This window comes from Leucoraja erinacea, chromosome 32 (genome assembly GCF_028641065.1).
Source record: "Leucoraja erinacea ecotype New England chromosome 32, Leri_hhj_1, whole genome shotgun sequence".
Taxonomy (NCBI): Eukaryota; Metazoa; Chordata; class Chondrichthyes; order Rajiformes; family Rajidae; genus Leucoraja; species Leucoraja erinaceus.
This window is the reverse complement of record NC_073408.1, coordinates 20,102,784-20,121,288: the sequence shown is the minus strand read 5'-3', so window position 1 is coordinate 20,121,288 and position 18,505 is coordinate 20,102,784. Positions and strand designations below refer to the sequence as shown.

Genomic DNA, 18,505 nt, shown 5'->3' with positions numbered 1-18,505 from the left:
CAATTTTAATCGTGGCAGAATTTGCTTGCTGAGGGCGAAGTTAGAAGCTCTTTATCTCATAAAATGCATTATGCTATGTATTTTCTCTTCAGTCACCCAGACAACTCGTGAAATCCAACCAAGTGCTCAATTACAATGAGTCCTTTCCTGCCAGCAAGCCAAATAGTTTAATCTCTCGTTAAATGAATGTTGTGTCAGCTTTTCTTTTGGTTAAAAAGACAATTTTTATTATGCCTTTTCTGAATTGTTTAATAAGATCCCTGAAGATTATTAGGAGGCAAGGCATTGGACAAATATTTTACTCTTCTCTCATGTTTCCCTCCAAGGTGGATAGATGAGCTGAGAAGACCTAAGATTATATGCGGTGATATCTCAATACTATATAGAGATAAAATTGTATCCTGATTATTACAAAGATTCTGAAAAGCTAGTTCAAACACACATCTGTTCCCTGAAGCTCAGCTATTAAATACTCTTAACAAGCATTTGCTATTTAATCAATAAGGTCAGGGTTATTCACAACTGTAGGCAATTGATTTTTAATTAACAGAGTAATGGCTACCCAGTTCCTCAAGGGCCTGTCCCACTTGTCGATTTTTTTGGCAACTGTCAGCATCATTGATTGACATATCAGGTCACCGAAAATTTTGCAGCATGGTGACGCGCGGCGTGATGGCGTATGACGCGTGGTATTTTTTCAAGTGTCGCAACTTTTTTTTGTCGCCGCTGGATTTTGAAATGTTCAAAATCTTTTAGCGACACTGATATGACGCTGGCAATCGCCGAAAAAATCGCCAAGTGGGACAGGCCCTATAATTGTTCCTTAATGTTGCAGGTTAGTGAGTAAAGAAGCCTGGAAAGGGCACATTTGATCAGGATAAAATATTTTCATAGCCCCCTATTTTCTCTGGTTGTGAATCTTCCCTGTTACCCAACTCCAAAGTTCCTAGAAATTAGCATGTTGTTCAGCAGTTGATATATTCTCAACAACAGAAGGGTTACTTGCTGTATAATTACAGAGTTCCTGTTTAATCAGGCTTACAGTTTTAAGCTTTTATTGTTTCTTTCAGTATAGATGATGTGATTCTTAGTGATGTGATTGGTTTGGGAAGATTAACCATCTTTGGCAATAGGCTTCATGCAGGAAAAGCTGATACAGATCTTCCCGCTTTGAAGCACAGGGTTTTGAAAATTCCTCCTGGCAGCATTGTGGTGAAACATACAGAACACTTATTTGATGCCATAATAATGGTCTGAACCCATGCTCATCTGAGCTGCCTGTCTCGATTGCATCATGGTGAAAAGGCATAGTAACTAATATTTCAAATGAACATTAGAGCGAATCAGTCTCCGTTTTCTCTCATTTTTATCCGAAACCAAAAGTTGCATTCAACTGCAAATGCTTTGATGTTGTCTAATAAACGGAGACGCTTTGAATTTAAGTATAATAGCTAAAGAAAGTAATACTTGCTCATTTTTAATTTGGTTTCTCCTCTTTGGCTCCTCCTGTGCAATGCATCATTCTTCATCCAGATTGCATAGACTCAAGTATCTATCAGTGCAGTGCATTACCCATTATTAATTTTGGTAAATGTAAATGCTGCTTGACTGAAAGTATCACTCACTGTTTTGGGTATAAATATCATCATCATCAAACATTTCCAGGTCAGGTGGAACATTAGATGTTCCACCTGACCTGGAAATGTTTGATGATGATGATATTTATACCCAAAACAGTGAGTGATACTTTCAAAATCTGGATCTAGATGCAGTTTAAATATTTTCCAGTGTGTTGCAGCAACAAGTCACCATCACCACTTGAGATGATAGGAGACTTATATTAAAAAAAAAACAAAGACGACACAAAGTGTTGGAGCTGGTCAGGCCGCATCTCTGGAGAACATAGATAGGTGCTGTTTCTGGTTGGAACCCTTCTTCACACTGAATCTATGGGGTGGAGGGTGCGGGGGTGCAAAGAAGAAGGCAGGAGGGGGCAGGACAAAGCCAGCCAAATAATAGGTGAGGGGGGTTTTGATAGGTAGGTAGATGGACAAAGGCCAGAGATGAATAGGCAGAAGAGTGGGAAAGAGAGGAAGTGCCTTGCAACGCCAGAGACCCGGGTTCGATCCCAACTATGGGTACAGTTTGTACGGAGTTTGTGCATTCTCCCCGTGACCGCGTGGGTTTTCTCCAAAATCTTCGGTTTCCTCCCACACTCCAAAGACGTACAGGTTTGTGGGTTAATTGGCTTGGTGTATGTGTTAAATTGTCCCTAATGTTGGGAGGACAGTGTTAATGTGCGGGGGTCGCTGGTCGGTGTGGATTCAGGAGCCGAAGGGCCTGTGTCCGTGCTGTATCTCTAAACTAAACTAAAGGAAACAAAGTCTCTCCATTTGCCCTAATGATCAACTTGTGTGAAAAACCATGATGCATTACTAGACGGGCACGATCTGCAGAACAAATTTGCCCTGTCGTGGAACTGAATTTGCAGTAACACATGAAGCATCAGACCATTGGGAAGAAGCATGGTGTTAGACAGATTATTGCAAAACAGGCCAACGTGCTGGAAACAGGCTGATTGGTTCCTCATGTGAAATGTTTTTTTAAAGAACAAACTGCAGCTGCATTGAGTTGCCAGTTTTTTTTACTGATCTGTTTCTTTTCACAGTATATTCCATCAAGTAACAACAACACTCCCATTCAAGGATTTTATATCTACTATCGACCGACAGACAGTGACAATGACAGTGACTACAAGCGAGATGTCGTGGAAGGTATGCTAAGAAGTATTATTAATTACTCGTAGTGTACTTGCAGCTACACTTTTCACACTAAAGCATAGCAACCACCACAGCAATTACCTTTCCCTCATAACATTGCTGGAAGATTTTATCATGTGGATAACGTGTGAGAATAACGGCTGGCTTGTCCTTGGCACATTCCCATAGTCAAAAACAACTTATGAACGCAATGGAAAATTGAAATTCAATAAATCCACGACAAAGTGCAAAGTTAGGATTGTTAAAGCGCCAGATTGTCAGACCAGTGGGAGGTAAGCCTTCGTCCATGTTGCCACGGCAATGCTTCAGGTGGAATTTCCTGTCAAGGGCATTATTTGACAGTTAATTAAATTCTTAATAGCAGCCCCCTCCTTCCCCTGCTCCATTTTTTTAAATTAATGTACTCCATAAATCAGATCTGCGTTCAAAGGAAAAGATTGCTGAGCGATTTCCAGAATGCGGGGAAGTGTTTTGGAAGGTTTTAGCAGCCTGAATATGGGCCAGGAAAAACAAAATAACTTGATCGGACTGCAGTGCTTGGATTGGTGCAATGATCTGGGACTTGGCGTGACTGCGGCCTGGAGACAGCGGGAACTTTGTCAGTTATTTTCACTTCTCCTTTGGGGATCTTCTGAGGATTACAGTAACAAGAGGAAAAGGAGCTTTGCTTTACGTAGTGTTCTATGTGTTTCAAGTAAGGAGGAAGATTGATGTGGTCCAAACTTAGATGATAGTACCGGTTTCCAGACGAAAAATTTCCCGAGCCAACTTTTTGGCAGCTATTTTGACACAAATATGCTTTACGATCTCCCTCGGCAACAGGAGAGGCAAAGGATCTATTGGCGGGGGATGGGGCTGTAGTAAAGGGGCCACAATCTGGAAAAATGAAGCCAAGACTGTTGCAGCAACATTTTAAACATTACAGAGTGGATAATATAAACCATCCACAATCTTTTTCCAAGAGCACACCTAACTGATCTGGAACTTATATTTTCCATTTCCGTTATCTTTGTTGTGTATTTATTCCAAGGACTATTTATCGATTCAAGCTAAATACTCGCATAATATATTTTTTACCGTGCTAATTTATGTTGAATTTGTTCCCTTTAATATAATGCTGTGTTTAAGTAATTTGACTTCAAAAAGTTGCCTCCTTTTGCTAATTACACTATTTGCTATTTAATGACACGGAGGAAGGAACTGTATGTAAAATCATAAATGGGGTATTTTTCCCATCTGAGGGGAGGGTGGATGTCAAATACAAAACAGCATAGCTTTAAGGTGAGAGAGGGAAAGTTTAAAGAAGATCTACAAGACTTTTTTAAACAGTGATTGGTAGGCGCTAGGAACACACTGCCAGGGGAGGTAGTTGAAGTAGATGCAGCAGCAATGTTAAAGAGGCATTTAAACAGACACTTGAACAGGCATGGAATGGAAGGAGAAATGAAGTTTGAAATTGGCATTCTGGTCAGCAAAAAATGGGCCGAAGGGGCTGTTCCTGTGCTACATTGTTCAATATTCTTTGAGGTTTTCAAATTTGCCAATGATACAAAAATAAGTAGAAGGACAATTTATAGGATACAGTAGCTATGCAATGGGATATGGGTAGATGGAGAGACTGGCAAATAGAGCTTAATGTAGTGAAGTGTGAGGGAATGCAGGGAACTCTTTAACTGCCCTAGAAATAACCCAGTAGTCCAATGACAATTGACCTTGCAAGCAATAGCTGCAACACATTAATAATTTTTAAATGAATACATTCTAAAATCATATCTAGATTTTGGTGAATTTTGCAGATAGTTTGAACATGGGCCAATAAAAATACTTTTGAACTATTTAACCTAACAAGTTTGTCCATTAGTTTTCAAAGTTATCCATGCCTAATATATGTAGAATGTAAGTGGTTTTCAACTACCTTTATTTTGTGCCACGAAGCCTAGCAGATTTGACTATTACTTTTCAAAGTTATCCATGTCTAATGTATGTAGAATGTTATTAGTTTCCAATTATCACCTTGTATCTACACATTTGATGTTTGTCCATGATACAGGAAACAAGCAATGGCATCTCATCAATCATCTGCAGCACGAGACCTCGTATGATATCAAAATGCAATGCTTTAATGAAGGCGGTGAAAGTGAATTTAGCAATGTGATGATCTGTGAGACGAAAGGTATGTACTGCAGTCTGTGTGAAACTTGTACTTAGTGCAAAAGGAAGGCTGTGGAGGCCAAGTCAGTGGATACATGTAACGCAGAGATAGATAGATTCTTGAGTAGTACAGGTGTCGGAGGTTATGGGGAGAAGGCAAGAGAATGGGGTTAGGAGGGAGATATAAATCAGCCATGATTGAATGGCGGAGTAGACTTGATGGGCCAAATGGCTAATTCTTATGAAGGTGGGAAAGATTGTAGTCAAGATCCAGTGATCTTATGAAGATGGAAAAAGATTATAGTCAAGATCGTAACATTTCTTGAAGTCTACCTATCTGGAAAGTACAAGTGTCATTGCAGCAATGCTTACTGTTGACTGGTCTGCCTGAGCTCATAGTCCAGATTGGTAACCTGAAGAATGTTTGCAGTGAGATATGGTAAAGTGGCTGCTGCCTGAAACAATATATCATTGCAAGACCACATGTCTGCAGGAATTAAAGCTGTCATCATTTTAATTTATATGTAAGTGTTGCATTTAGATTTTGAAGCGTGTTCTTAATTCTGGGATATTGAATCTCATCACCGATTGTTCATTAAATTTACATTTAGCTCGACGGCCTCCTGGTTCCTCTGTAACTGGAGATGAGTTGAGTACGCAGCCGAATCTTATTGATCACCTGGGCGGTGGACATGGGGCATCCTCCTCAAGTACACGGAGCAGCGACATGTTATACCTGATTGTGGGCTCGGTGCTGGGAATCATGGTTCTCATCCTCATTATCTTCATTGCCATGTGCCTGTGGAAGAATCGTCAACAGACAACACTACAGAGTAAGTTGAGTCGTGTGCATCAATTCTCTGCCCACTTTTTTTTTTTAATAAGGGGCATACAACTACTTGTGAAGCTGTTAATGATTCATTGTGCAACGTTTTGCTCCCAGACGCGAGCTTTAGTATTAGCCGGTTGGGAACATAGATTCCAGCACTCAAATAATATCCCAAAGTTCAGACTGCATGTTGTCAGCTAAGAAATAGTCTGTTGTCAAAATTTGAAGGGCCAATGGCTATTTTGGTTGGAAACCATTGTAGTTGTCACTGGTCTTGAAACTGAGAAGAGAAATTAGCCAAGATTCTGCGTCCTTTAAGGGCTTGAATTGCCCCTGCTGCTATATTGTGCCTTGTGGCTTCCAGATCTGGTTCCAGGCCTCCTGGTTTGGGGCCAACCACGATTTCAGGTACTGTCATTCTTCTCGCAACAGTTATCCATGTTTTTCAGGGATGCTGCCTGTCCCGCTGAGTTAGTCCAGCAATTTGTCTTTTTATGGGAGAAGTACAATAGTCACTTCAAGAACAAATTCCTCAAGTTCTTACACACCCAGGGAACTCCTTGTGTGTTTTATAACAATTCTGTCCAGAAATCCCTAACCATCTAGGAATTATGAAATTGCATATTGTCCCCCAATTTTCATTTGAATCACCCATGTGTTGTTTTTGTATTATGATCCTTTAAGAAATTACCATAAAGGGAGAATTGAGCCAAGGTAAATAATTTTTGACAATACGTGTGCCTAAACCAAACTGCTACGTTCAAGTTTCTGTTTTATTAGCTTTAATACTCTCTCTGTTTATGTTAACAAAGCACATACACTTTCTAAATGTCTGCATTTGGAATAATATTAAGTGTTTTAATGGTTGCAAGGAGACATCCGACAGCTGAGGTATATCAATAAGAAAGGGCCTTCCTGCCTCCACCCCATCTCCACGATCCAGGCTGTGGAGCTGGGACAGGCACTTTTTCATTATCATCACCACTATGAACGCTTCGTAGGTGGTCAGTATAACCTGGTCTCGACAATATGTTAACCGTTTCAATTCAAAATTGTGATAAAAGTATTATGAGAGGATACACTATTTTTCCGGCACCCTTGGCTCCAGAGCCTTTCTGGATTATTCATTTTACTGGACCAACAGAGATCATGCCCTTGAAGATGTCCAACGATATGGGAGCGGTCTGCCTAGACCGCCAGGGAGTTAAGATACTGCAAAGTCTGCCTCAGAAGTTGGCTGTGGGGGTGGATCTGCCGGCTCCGGCCAGGCTGGAGTTTTAGAGCCCTGGCCACAGGGGGCATATTGTCGTGGAAATCCCAATGAGGTCGAGACCAGCCGTCTTACCAGCCTAGGGGGGTCTTCGGGGGGGGGAGGGATTTCAAATGCATTCTTGTAATTTTATCCAGACTAAAAGAGATGCCGGCACACTAGTTCCGGGGAAATCGGTGGTGGACCTGCATCTGGAATGTTCTTTTGGCAAAGAACAAGATGAAGGAATTAATTGAAATTGCATCCTTATCTAATTTTGGTGATGTTTTTTCCACAGAGTATGATCCTCCTAACTACCTCTATCAAGGCCAGGAAGTAAATGGGCAACTGATGGAGTACACTACTCTACCCGGCACCAGCAGAATCAATGGAAGCATCCATGGCAGTTTCATTGGCAACGGGAGCCTAAGCAATGGTTGCCCACACTTGCACCACAAGGTTTCCAATGGAATGAATGGACTAATGAACGGGGGGATAAATGGAGGGACAACGCTCTACCCAGCCAGCCATACAAACTCACTGTCAAGCACCCACATGGACTGTGACCAAGTTCGCCATGTTATGAATGTAAGAGCCTGTCGTTTGTATTACAGTTGGCCCGGTTCTGAAAAATCATGCCAAGTGTCATATTTGAATCTAATGCTTTCTTTAAGGCCGAGGAGTTTTGACCATTTCTTTCATGTTGCCCCTTCAAATACAGAGTCTCTACAGAACTCAAAATCACATCCAGTTCTCCATGAAGCCTCACCCTGTGTAAAGATGACCTCTATTTGAAATCACTAATTCACCGGCATATTGGCACCAGTGACAGTCTTCAAAATCGTTCAACTCGAGTATTCCTTTGGCCCAAGCTCCTCGACTCCAAGTTTATTTTTTTTCTAAGAAAAGCATGGTTCAATAGTCATAGCTGAGCTTCATAGTTCCATGTCCTTGGGAGAGTAATATTGTGGACCAAGTATTAATAACCCTGAGATTTAGCTTCAAGTTCTGATACTCTGAAGTGAATGATGACTGTTAACAATGCAGATAAGAAACATAAAAACATAGAAAATAGGTGCAGGAGTAGGCCATTCGACCTCTCGAGGCAATGTGATCATGGCTGATCATCCAGAATCAGTACCCCATTCCTGCTTTCTCCCCATATCCCTTGATTCCGTTACACCTAGTACCTAAATCTAACTCTCTTGAATACATCATGATGTGTAATTTCAATTTTTTTGTCACTAAAGACTCATCTAATTTTCCCCAGAAGCATCTGTAGACACTAGGTTGTTTTTCTCTTTGTCTTGGAGAGTGATTTGACATTTATAAAAGTAACAATTATAATTTCTGTGTGCAGGAGTTGGACAATACTGCCAAAGCCATGCCTGCGGGCAGTTCTGTTCTTGGTTTGAATAAACATTGTTTGTATTGTAATAGTGTAATTATAGGAAAACAGCCAGGCAAATAGAAAAAAATGTTTTTTAATGCATGGAGCAGATTGGAAAAGGAGACAAGAAAGATCCTTGTATTTTGGTACTGATTTCATGAATGCCAAAATACACCCACTCACTTGCTTTGGAAGTGCAATCACAATTGTAATGTACATAATACAGCAACTGATTTGCTATATGCCTAAAATGCCTCCAGGAATTCTGGCCAATCTTGCTCCCATCAGCAGTGCCTAAAATTGCTGCCAGTAGTAGATTACCACCGTAATCTACTAGCGGCAACAAAAGATTGGCCAGAATTCCTGTATGTCTTTGAAATAGTGGTGTGGGATCCTTTGTGTCCATATTGAAGAGCAGCTTGATTTAAAGTGCATTGGAGCCAGAATGGTACCATTCGGCGCCGCCGTTTAGGCACTGCAGTTTCGCCTTTTCGGGGTGTTAGGGTTAGGGTTTCGGGGTGTTAGAGTTAGGGTTTCGGGGTGTTGGGGTTAGGGTTCTGATGAGTACAGATATTATAAACGGAGGCGCTGAAACGGCAGCGCCGATAAGTACCCGACCCCATTGGAGCATGCCACACTGACTGTGGAGCACTTTCTGTCCTCCACTTGTCTGCGGGTGTCCGGGGCTATGGGGAGAAGGCAGGAGAATGGGGTTAGGAAGAGATAGATCAGCCATGATTAAATGGTGGAGTAGACTTGATGGGCCGAATAGCCTAATTCTGTCCTATCGCTTATGAACTTGTACATTGGCTGCACTCATTTGTGCTGTGGGACTGCTGACTGAAGCAGACTGAGCTAAGACTGATAGGGGTAGAATACATCAAATAGCTGGTAAGGAATGGTGACAAGTACAGATGAAAGATAAGGAGGAGAGTAAGAAAAATATGTGACAGTGAAAAGAGGAAATCTTGCCCTAGGAATTTGGGATTGGATCAGTTATATAACATATCTAAGGTACACAAAAAAGCTGCAGAAACTCAGCGGGTGCAGCAGCATTTATGGAGCGAAGGAAATAGGCAACGTTTCGGGCCGAAACCCTTCTTCAGACAGGATAACATATTTACGTTGAATTAATGAATAATCTTACTCATTTTCCTGAGGTGCATAAACTTAATATCATTTGTTTTTATATTATTTTAAATAAGTACAAAGAACATGTTGTTTGTGCTTTTAATGATGTTTGAAATTAATTTAGTTTTTTAAGATATCAAATAAACTTTAAATACATTTGAAATGATTGAGAGAAACTGTGAAAGAACTGAGGCAGAGAATGCAGATTGGAACTTCCATTACAGGAAACATGTGCAGAAGAGGTTTACCAGGATGCTGACTGAATTGAAGAGTTTAAGGTGTGGTTGGACAAACATGGATTGTTTTCTCTGGAGAATCGGCAGCTGAGGGAATACATAATAGAAGTTTATAAAGTTATGAGAGGCATAGATAAGGAAGACTACCAGAATTTTTTTTCTAGGATAGAAATGTCAAACACAAGTGGGCATAACTTTAGGGTGAGAGGGGAAAAAATTGAAAGCATGTGTGGAAGATTTTTTTTATTTAGAGTGGTGGGTGCCTGGAACACACCCAGGTGTGTTGGAAACAGATAGATACGAGGCATTTAAGAGGCTTTTAGATAGGTGCATAAATATGCAAGGAATGGAAGGATATGGATCACTTGCAGGCCAAAGAGGTTAGTTTAATTTGGCAACAGATTTGAAGCAGACATGGTGGGCCGAGGGGCCTGTTGGCCTGCTGGCCTGCTGTACTGTTCTGTCATCTGACCGTGGGAGTGGATTGAGTAAAGAGCTTCAGGGAAGTTCTTGTCAAGGCCTGGGATGGTGTCCTGGATTCTATCTCTTCTCCATGGTTAATTCTTAATTGGCACGTTGCCATCTTTAAGTGCATTTTTGCTTGAGTGCATTGTGCATTAAAGGAGATGCAGGGCCCCTCACTTTAGCAGATTTTTCTTGTGCTGTCTGCTCACATTACTATTTTCCGAGAAAAGTGAAAGGATTTGGACATTGTAGATTAATCCTGTTCCTGCCCATCACAGTCCGTTTAACCTGAGCGCAAATCTGCCAGAGCGACTTACGATAGAATGTGGAGAGTCTGCTCACAATTCAAGGTCAGGTTCAGGCTGCAGACTGGGTGAAAAAGAACAAGCTTGGTTTCTCAGCCCCACTTGGCTTCTCAGCTTCATCTTATGTATTTTCCTAATTTTGTGCAGTTATCTTGTGCAATTAAGAATCAAATATTTGCCTTCAAAGATTAATTATTTTGAAAATATGTGGTGACTGTGTGTGTTGGAGAGAGAAGGATCATGTTACACACAATGGCAAATATAAGTGAGTGACTCGTTCCAAGTTTCACCTCGTTTAAAAGTTAATGCAATTGTTAGCTTTCATTGCAAAAGGATTTGAGTATAGGAGCAGGGAGGTTCTACTGCAGTTGTACAGGGTCTTGGTGAGACCACACCTGGAGTATTGCGTACGGTTTTTGGTCTCCAAATCTGAGGAAGGACATTATTGCCATAGAGGGAGTGCAGAGACGGTTCACCAGACTGATTCCTGGGATGTCAGGACTGTCTTATGAAGAAAGACTGGATAGACTTGGTTTATACTCTCTAGAATTTAGGAGATTGAGAGGGGATCTTATAGAAACTTACAAAATTCTTAAGGGGTTGGACAGGCTAGATGCAGGAAGATTATTCCCGATGTTAGGGAAGCCCAGGACAAGGGGTCACAGCTTAAGGATAAGGGGGAAATCCTTTAAAACTGAGATGAGAAGAACTTTTTTCACACAGAGAGTGGTGAATCTCTGGAACTCTCTGCCACAGAGGGTAGTTGAGGCCAGTTCATTGGCTATATTTAAGAGGGAGTTAGATGTGGCCCTTGTGGCTAAGGGGATCAGGGGGTATGGAGAGAAGGCAGGTACGGGATACTGAGTTGGATGATCAGCCATGATCATATTGAATGGGGTGCAGGCTCAAAGGGCCGAATGGCCTACTCCTGCACCTAATTTCTATGTTTCTATGTCTATGTTTCTGTCTGGAGGTGACTGAATATGCACACAGAAACACCTTGGATTTTCATAGAGCTCTTAGCATAGTCGATGTGGACTGAGCAAGGAGATGATTAAAATATGTGACCAAAAGGAGGAAGTGGGTTGACTGGAGAGCCAGTGAATGGTTGATTAGTTTGACTGTCTGACTGAAGCGACTGAAAATAAAGCGATGTGCTGTAAATTAAGTCTGGAGTGACTGGGGTAAGGTTGAGAGTTTGCAGAGTTGCTGGGCACAATTAAGTCATGATGAGGTAGTCACAAAATGCTGGAGAAACTCAGCGTGCGAGGCAGCATCTATGGAGATCTTCTCTCCATAGATGCTGCCTCACCCGCTGAGTTTCCCCAGCATTTTGTGTCTTCCTTCGATTTTATCAGCATCTGCAGTTCTTTCTTAAACATGATGAGGTAGTGTTGGAAATGGGTAGAAGGCGCAACTTGAAACTTGGCTTTAGGTGAAAACATATAATGTTGCTGCTGAAAATGGAACTAGGTTACAAATTGCTAGAGTGAAAATAGGATAGCTTCAAATTTTCCTCTATAAAGTTGGAGTTATTTATTTTCAAGTACTAATATTGGACAAATGGCCAATGGAACCATTGGCATGGAAGGTGGTGCTGCAATAGTAGATTAAATGTTAATTGTAAAGTGCAAACAGGACCATGTTTCCTCAGTGTATTTGACGTGGGAGTGGGAAATGGGCAACTGGGCATCTCCTGGCTAGAGAAAGGACCATAGATCCAGTTCTGGACATCCCATGGCACTGCCAGGTATTGTCTCACTGCAGGTCACGGTGAACGACGAATGGATTTGTGTCCATTAAAGCAAATGGTAATCACAGACTCAGTGCTTGTGATTCACATCCTGTGGCGATATTGAATTGCTGATCATTATCCTGCCTGACCATTTAAAATCTTGGCTTTAAATACAACCACCTATATTTCGTAACAGGTTTGCACTACAGAGTTTTTGGATTCAAAGAATCTAATTATAGACCAAAAAGCATTGTTGAGGCAGAGGTTCAGAAAAAAAATTATTTTGCATTTTTCAATAACAAGGATTGCAGTGTACATTAAGGGACGAGGCAGTATGATAATGAATAGAGCGGAATAATCCAATTTTTAAAAAAAGTCAGTCTTTTAAAATATATAGGTCGCCCAGTCACAATGGCATTTGCGTTATGGGCCTGTCCCACTTGGGTGACTTTTTAGGCAACTGCAGGAGACTATGCAGTCGCCACATGTTCGCGGGTGTTTCCAGGGAGTTCCCTTTATGGTCCCGGGGAGTTGCCGTATTCTGGGAACTAGTCGCGGCCTCGTTATGGAACATGTTGAAAAATTAGCGGCGACTAGAATCAAGCCGCCATGGAGAATAGCGAGAATTCTCGTGCCGTAGGTGGGTCGCCAGGACATCGAAGGTTCTCTTAGGCTCTCGTAGGTTGTAGCCGGTGCTCAGTGGTGAATTTCATTGGCTCATTGGGGGAAGAAAACGTAACCAGTAGTTTTGAAAACCAAAGATAACTGACCTGTAATGTCAATGTCTGCCGGGCTTCACAGCCGTGTATCTCCGGCTTCTTAAAAGTTGTCTCTCCCCCTCTACCCCCCTCACCCCCCTTTTAAAGACTTACCGTACACTCTGCTTTTTAACTTCTTAATTACAGCACCAACCTTCCTGTATCACCTTGGCTTTGCACCGTGTGAATTTCACTCAGACAGCGCTCCCCCCCGCTTGCCCTGTCCTCCGCCTGTATAACGGGCTGGTGAAGGAAGCGATGTGTGTGTGTGTGTGTTCCACTCTGACAGTCACCGCTCCAGTTGCCGGTTTTTCAGGCGACTGCCGCAACTTCACCAGCAGTCGCCTTGAAAAACCGCTTAAGTGGGACAGGCGCATTAGGTTACTGAGGAAATTACCCCAGAGATCCTGGCCAGAATCTACCAATGTTTGTTAGATGTGGACCTGATGCCGGAATTCTGGAGAATTCTGAATATCTACAACTGTTGAGGGGAAAATTGGACAATTGTGTCTGAAGTCTTTCTGATAGAATTGTGTCAAATTCTACATCCACTTTTCCCCAGACGTGAATGTTATTATCTCTGCTTCTGATACACATCTATACTCATTGGTGTTCAGAGGAGTGAGAGTTGCATATGATTCTGAAAGGCCTTAATGGGTGAATATTGCAAGGATTTTTCCTCTCAAAGAGGAGCCTCAAACTAGGCAGGTGAGGAAATGTATTACATGGATCTCTGATAAAGACAGGATTAGTTGAGATGGCATTTACCGTCAGCATTTACAATATTTGGCTCTAATTATTGAGTATAAAAGCTAGGAAACTTCATAAAACATGAATTAGGCACCAGATGAATTACCATGTTCAAAAATAGACAAAGCATTGTAGTTCCTTGTTTCTACATCTTCGTAAGTTCAATATAAGTTCAGATCATTACAACATATCGAAAAGAATGCTTGATTGTAGAGAAGTGTGGATATATTTACTAGAACGATATCAGAACTAACATTTGTGGGGAAACTGGAAAGGTTGTGATTTTATAGCATAAAGATTGAAGAGTGTTTGACAAATGTATTTAAAATCTAGATTGATTTTGATGAAATAGATAGGGAGAGTCTCTACAGTGACAAAAGAGTTAAGTAATCAGAGGTAAAAAATTATAGATGTTTGTTGACAGGAGTATTTTTCTTTAAACTGAGTTGTTATGATCTGGAATACATTGCTTAAAAGAGTGATTGAAGCATTATAAACATTTAAAAGGCGAATTGGATAAACATTTGAAAGGAAACCCCTTATACAGATATTACTGAGGTAGTGGAATGAATTAAACAATTCAACCATAAAGACCTTGTAGACAGGAGTATTACTTTATTTTGTACTGTACAATTATATATAGTTTTACTAAGTTGCAAGTACTTGCCTATGTCAAATAATTTGCTTGGTGATGCTAATAACACTGAAACTTTGCACTTTGTGTCACCAGGGAGGCGGCATGTACAACGCACTTCCACAGACAGAACCATCAGAGTGCATCAACTGTCGCAACTGTAGGAATAACAACAGGTCAGTCTGCACAGTGTGTCTGTACAATATTTAATGTTCATTCAGTGTTAACAAGTGGAGTGACTCCCTTTGGCTGGCTCTCTTTTCCCTGGCTCCCCTCTTCCCTGGCTCTTGTCCTGCAATCTGTCTGTCTGTCACTCCCTTAGTCCATGGGACATTTTGTGTCCCTGTCACATTGCCATATCCCTGACTAATCATCAATCTCAAAGGCAATTCAACAATCCATTCTATCACTTCATCATTTCAGGTACATGGATTAGTATTAGTGCTTTGTACATTCTGTATATTTTTGGTACAACTGTTGTTCAGTGGGTGATTGTGAGGACTAGGTCAGTTGGTGGAAAATCAGCAATGCAAAGCTTTCACAAAAGTATGTTTGACAACTTCATTCCTGAAAAAAAATTGCAGATGCTGGGGATCTAAATTAAAACCACAATGCACTAGAGATACACAGCAGGTCAGGGGGGCTGTTTCAGTGAAGGGTGACACCAAGTTGATGTTTCAGATCAATGATATTCGTTGAGAATCTGTCTTCCTTGTTTGTTGATCACCATTTCGAGTGCTGTCACGATGAATGTTGCACCCATCTTTTCATCTTTAAATGCAAACTCATTACAGCTGAGAAATAGACTATTTATCTATTCCAGTGTTTACATCCCCACACAAGCCCTCTATTAAACTAGCTTACCTTTAAATAACTAGCTTACCTTATTGAACTAGCTTACCTTATTGTTTCCATGTACTTCTCATTCTCACCATTCTTTGAGTAGTATTGTACTGAATTCCATGTGGAATTGATCACATTATCTTCCATTAATTGCTCCACATTTTGGGTCACCGCAAAGGTAAACACAGTCTATTTGCACCTTCTTTAAAACATTCAATAATTTGAAAGAATTGATAGCCCCATTGGTTTTTCTGTATAGATAATTGCTTTTACTGGTTGACTTTTATTTGTCAGGCACTTTGTTCCATTTTCTGTTGTGTGAATATTCTAAAATAAAAATTGTGTTTTTGTGTTTGGTTGTGTGACAAACAAGCCTCAAGATTGCACTGTTCCACAAGTGAGACAAAGTTGGTGGCAAGTGTTGGTGGAGGGCAGGTCATGGTTAAACATTGCCTCTTGCCCACCGAGCTTGGTTTTATGAGGAGCACTTTTATAAATGCCCCCTTCCTCTTCTTCAGCGGTTATTTTTGCTGATTGCGTATGTGTGCATCTACATGCAAACACACAGAGTACAATGGTTTGCAATAGGATCCTGCTTCCCACACTGTCTCATCTTCTCCACGCATCCCCTAAACTACCCCCTCCCCTGACTCTGGCCTCTCAGCTTTGCCTAGAGGCTATTTGCTTGCTGGAGATCCTAGCAGCTCTGCTGCTTGCTGTTACTGCTCGTCGCACAGTGGCAGTATTGAAGGATTACTTTGTATATTTGCGTATGATACTAGTGGAAATGAGCTGTAAGCATTTGTGGCTTTCCCTTGCCACTGAGCTTTGATTGTTCATTCACTGGAGTTCTGTTGCCTTGTGTCTTGGCTACACTGAGAAGCCATCTGGGATAAAGCACCATCTCTTTCTGTGGGTATTTCTAGACAAAGTGGCAAGTTAATGGATGGATCGGGGTTTAAAATACTCATCAGTTTGTTTCAACAGCGCTGACCAAACTGCTCAACTCACCCAGAAAATGAAACTGAAATTACTTACTGAATAACTAACGGTGTAGCCAGCTGGTCAACATTAAAATAAGGACAATCTATGGAAGGACCCTGACCTGACTGAGCCATTGTTCTCATTTATTAATGTTATTCTTATTGTCTACATTCTTGACCATTCTCCTTTTATTTCTCTCGTATATTTTCCTCCCCGATCTGTTGACGTTTTATTTTTCTTCCAGAATTTATTGTGGAGAAATTTTGAATTACAATTTGTAAGGTTAAGATGTGGTCTAAATGAGTCTGAGCCATCCACTCTCAATGGTCATTTAATGGTAGTGTATCTGTAAATACGTTGCATGCTGCCGAGTGTCCCTTCAGGAGCAGGGATTTTTCTCTCTGCATGTCCGTCGGGTTTGGTCATGATAGAAACATAGAAACATAGAAATTAGGTGCAGGAGTAGGCCATTCAGCCCTTCGAGCCTGCACCGCCATTCAATATGATCATGGCTGATCATCCAACTCAGTATCCCGTACCTGCCTTCTCTCCCCTTAGCCACAAGGGCCACATCTAACTCACTCTTAAATATAGCCAATGAACTGGCCTCGACTACCCTCTGCGGCAGAGACTTCCAGAGATTCACCACTCTCTGTGTGAAAAAAGTTCTTCTCATCTCGGTTTTAAAGGATTTCCCCCTTATCCTTAAGCTGTGACCCCTTGTCCTGGACTTCCCCAACATCAGGAGCAATCTTCCTGCATCTAGCCTGTCCAACCCCTTAAGAATTTTGTAAGTTTCTATAAGATCCCCTCTCAATCTCCTAAATTCTAGAGAGTATAAACCAAGTCTATCCAGTCTTTCTTCATAAGACAGTCCTGACATCCCAGGAATCAGTCTGGTGAACCTTCTCTGCACTCCCTCTATGGGAATAATGTCCTTCCTCAGATTTGGAGACCAAAACTGTACGCAATACTCCAGGTGTGGTCTCACCAAGACCCTGTACAACTGCAGTAGAACCTCCCTGCTCCTATACTCAAATCCTTTTGCTATGAAAGCTAACATACCATTCGCTTTCTTCACTGCCTGCTGCACCTGCATGCCTACCTTCAATGACTGGTGTACCATGGCACCCAGGTCTCGCTGCATCTCCCCCTTTTCCTAGTCGGCCACCATTTAGATAATAGCCTGCTTTCCTGTTTTTGCCACCAAAATGGATAACCTCACATTTATCCACATTATACTGCATCTGCCAAACATTTGCCCACTCACCCAGCCTATCCAAGTCACCTTGCAGTCTCCTAGCATCCTCCTCCTCACAGCTAACACTGCCCCCCAGCTTAGTGTCATCCGCAAACTTGGAGATATTGCCTTCAATTCCCTCATCCAGATCAACAATGTCAGTGTATATTGTTTGTTCCTCACAGTGATGAGCTGTAATCTTAAGTTGCTTGAGTACTTCGGTGAAAATACTCTCACCATAAGATGTTCAAAGACATTGGCTTAGTGGCATTTAAATAAGGGCCAGATTAGTGTAAAGAGAAAGGCCTGGATAGAGTGGATGTGGAGAGGATGTTTCCACGAGTTAGAGAATCTAGGACCAGAAGCTGTAGCATCAGAATAAAAGGATGCACCTTAAGAAAGGAGATAAGGAGGAATGTCTTTAGTTAGTGGGTGGTGAATTTGGAATTCATTGCCATAGATGGCTGTGGAGGCCAAGTCAATGGATATTTTTAAAGCAGAGATTGACATATTCTTTATTAGAAAGGGTTTCAGGGGTTATGGGGAGAAGGCAGGAAAATGGGGTTGAGAGGAAACGATAGATCAGCCATGGTTGAATGGTGGAGTAGACTTGTCGGGCCCAATGGCCTAATTCTGTTCCTCTATCTTAGGAACAGAAGCCAAATTACAGTGGAATGCAACAGGAAACTCTTGGTCATCCCATGAATGCAAAAGCTCCACAAAGTGGTCGCCCTATCTGCGTTCACCTAAGTAGACAAGACTTCATTTTGAGCACCAAATATAGTGGAAGAATAGCAAGTGAATCACTGCTTAACATGGAAAGACCATCCGAGTCCCTGCTTGGTGGGAAGGAAGGCATTAAATAACTAATGAATGGGAAATTGTCACAAGAAGGGGAGTGGTTAAACGAAGGGAGTCACAAAGGGAATGGTGCCATCAAAATATTAAGATTGGAAGGAAAGGGGAATAATGCCTCTGCTCTTAGAACTGGAAAGTGACAGATATTGAGAAAACAATGTTAACCT

General features: G+C 41.5%; 1 protein-coding gene across 3 annotated transcripts in view; it reads left to right on the top strand.

Moving 5' to 3' along the window:
- cdon (cell adhesion associated, oncogene regulated) overlaps positions 1 to 18,505 on the top strand; it is a 180,876-nt gene that overhangs the window by 156,798 nt on the left and 5,573 nt on the right. For all 3 annotated transcript variants that reach the window (XM_055660860.1, XM_055660859.1, XM_055660858.1), the window contains exons 14-18: positions 2,669 to 2,774; positions 4,831 to 4,953; positions 5,543 to 5,764; positions 7,308 to 7,597; positions 14,510 to 14,589. In XM_055660860.1, coding sequence (XP_055516835.1) covers positions 2,669 to 2,774; positions 4,831 to 4,953; positions 5,543 to 5,764; positions 7,308 to 7,597; positions 14,510 to 14,589 — 821 coding nt within the window. The remainder of the gene's footprint in view (positions 1 to 2,668; positions 2,775 to 4,830; positions 4,954 to 5,542; positions 5,765 to 7,307; positions 7,598 to 14,509; positions 14,590 to 18,505) is intronic.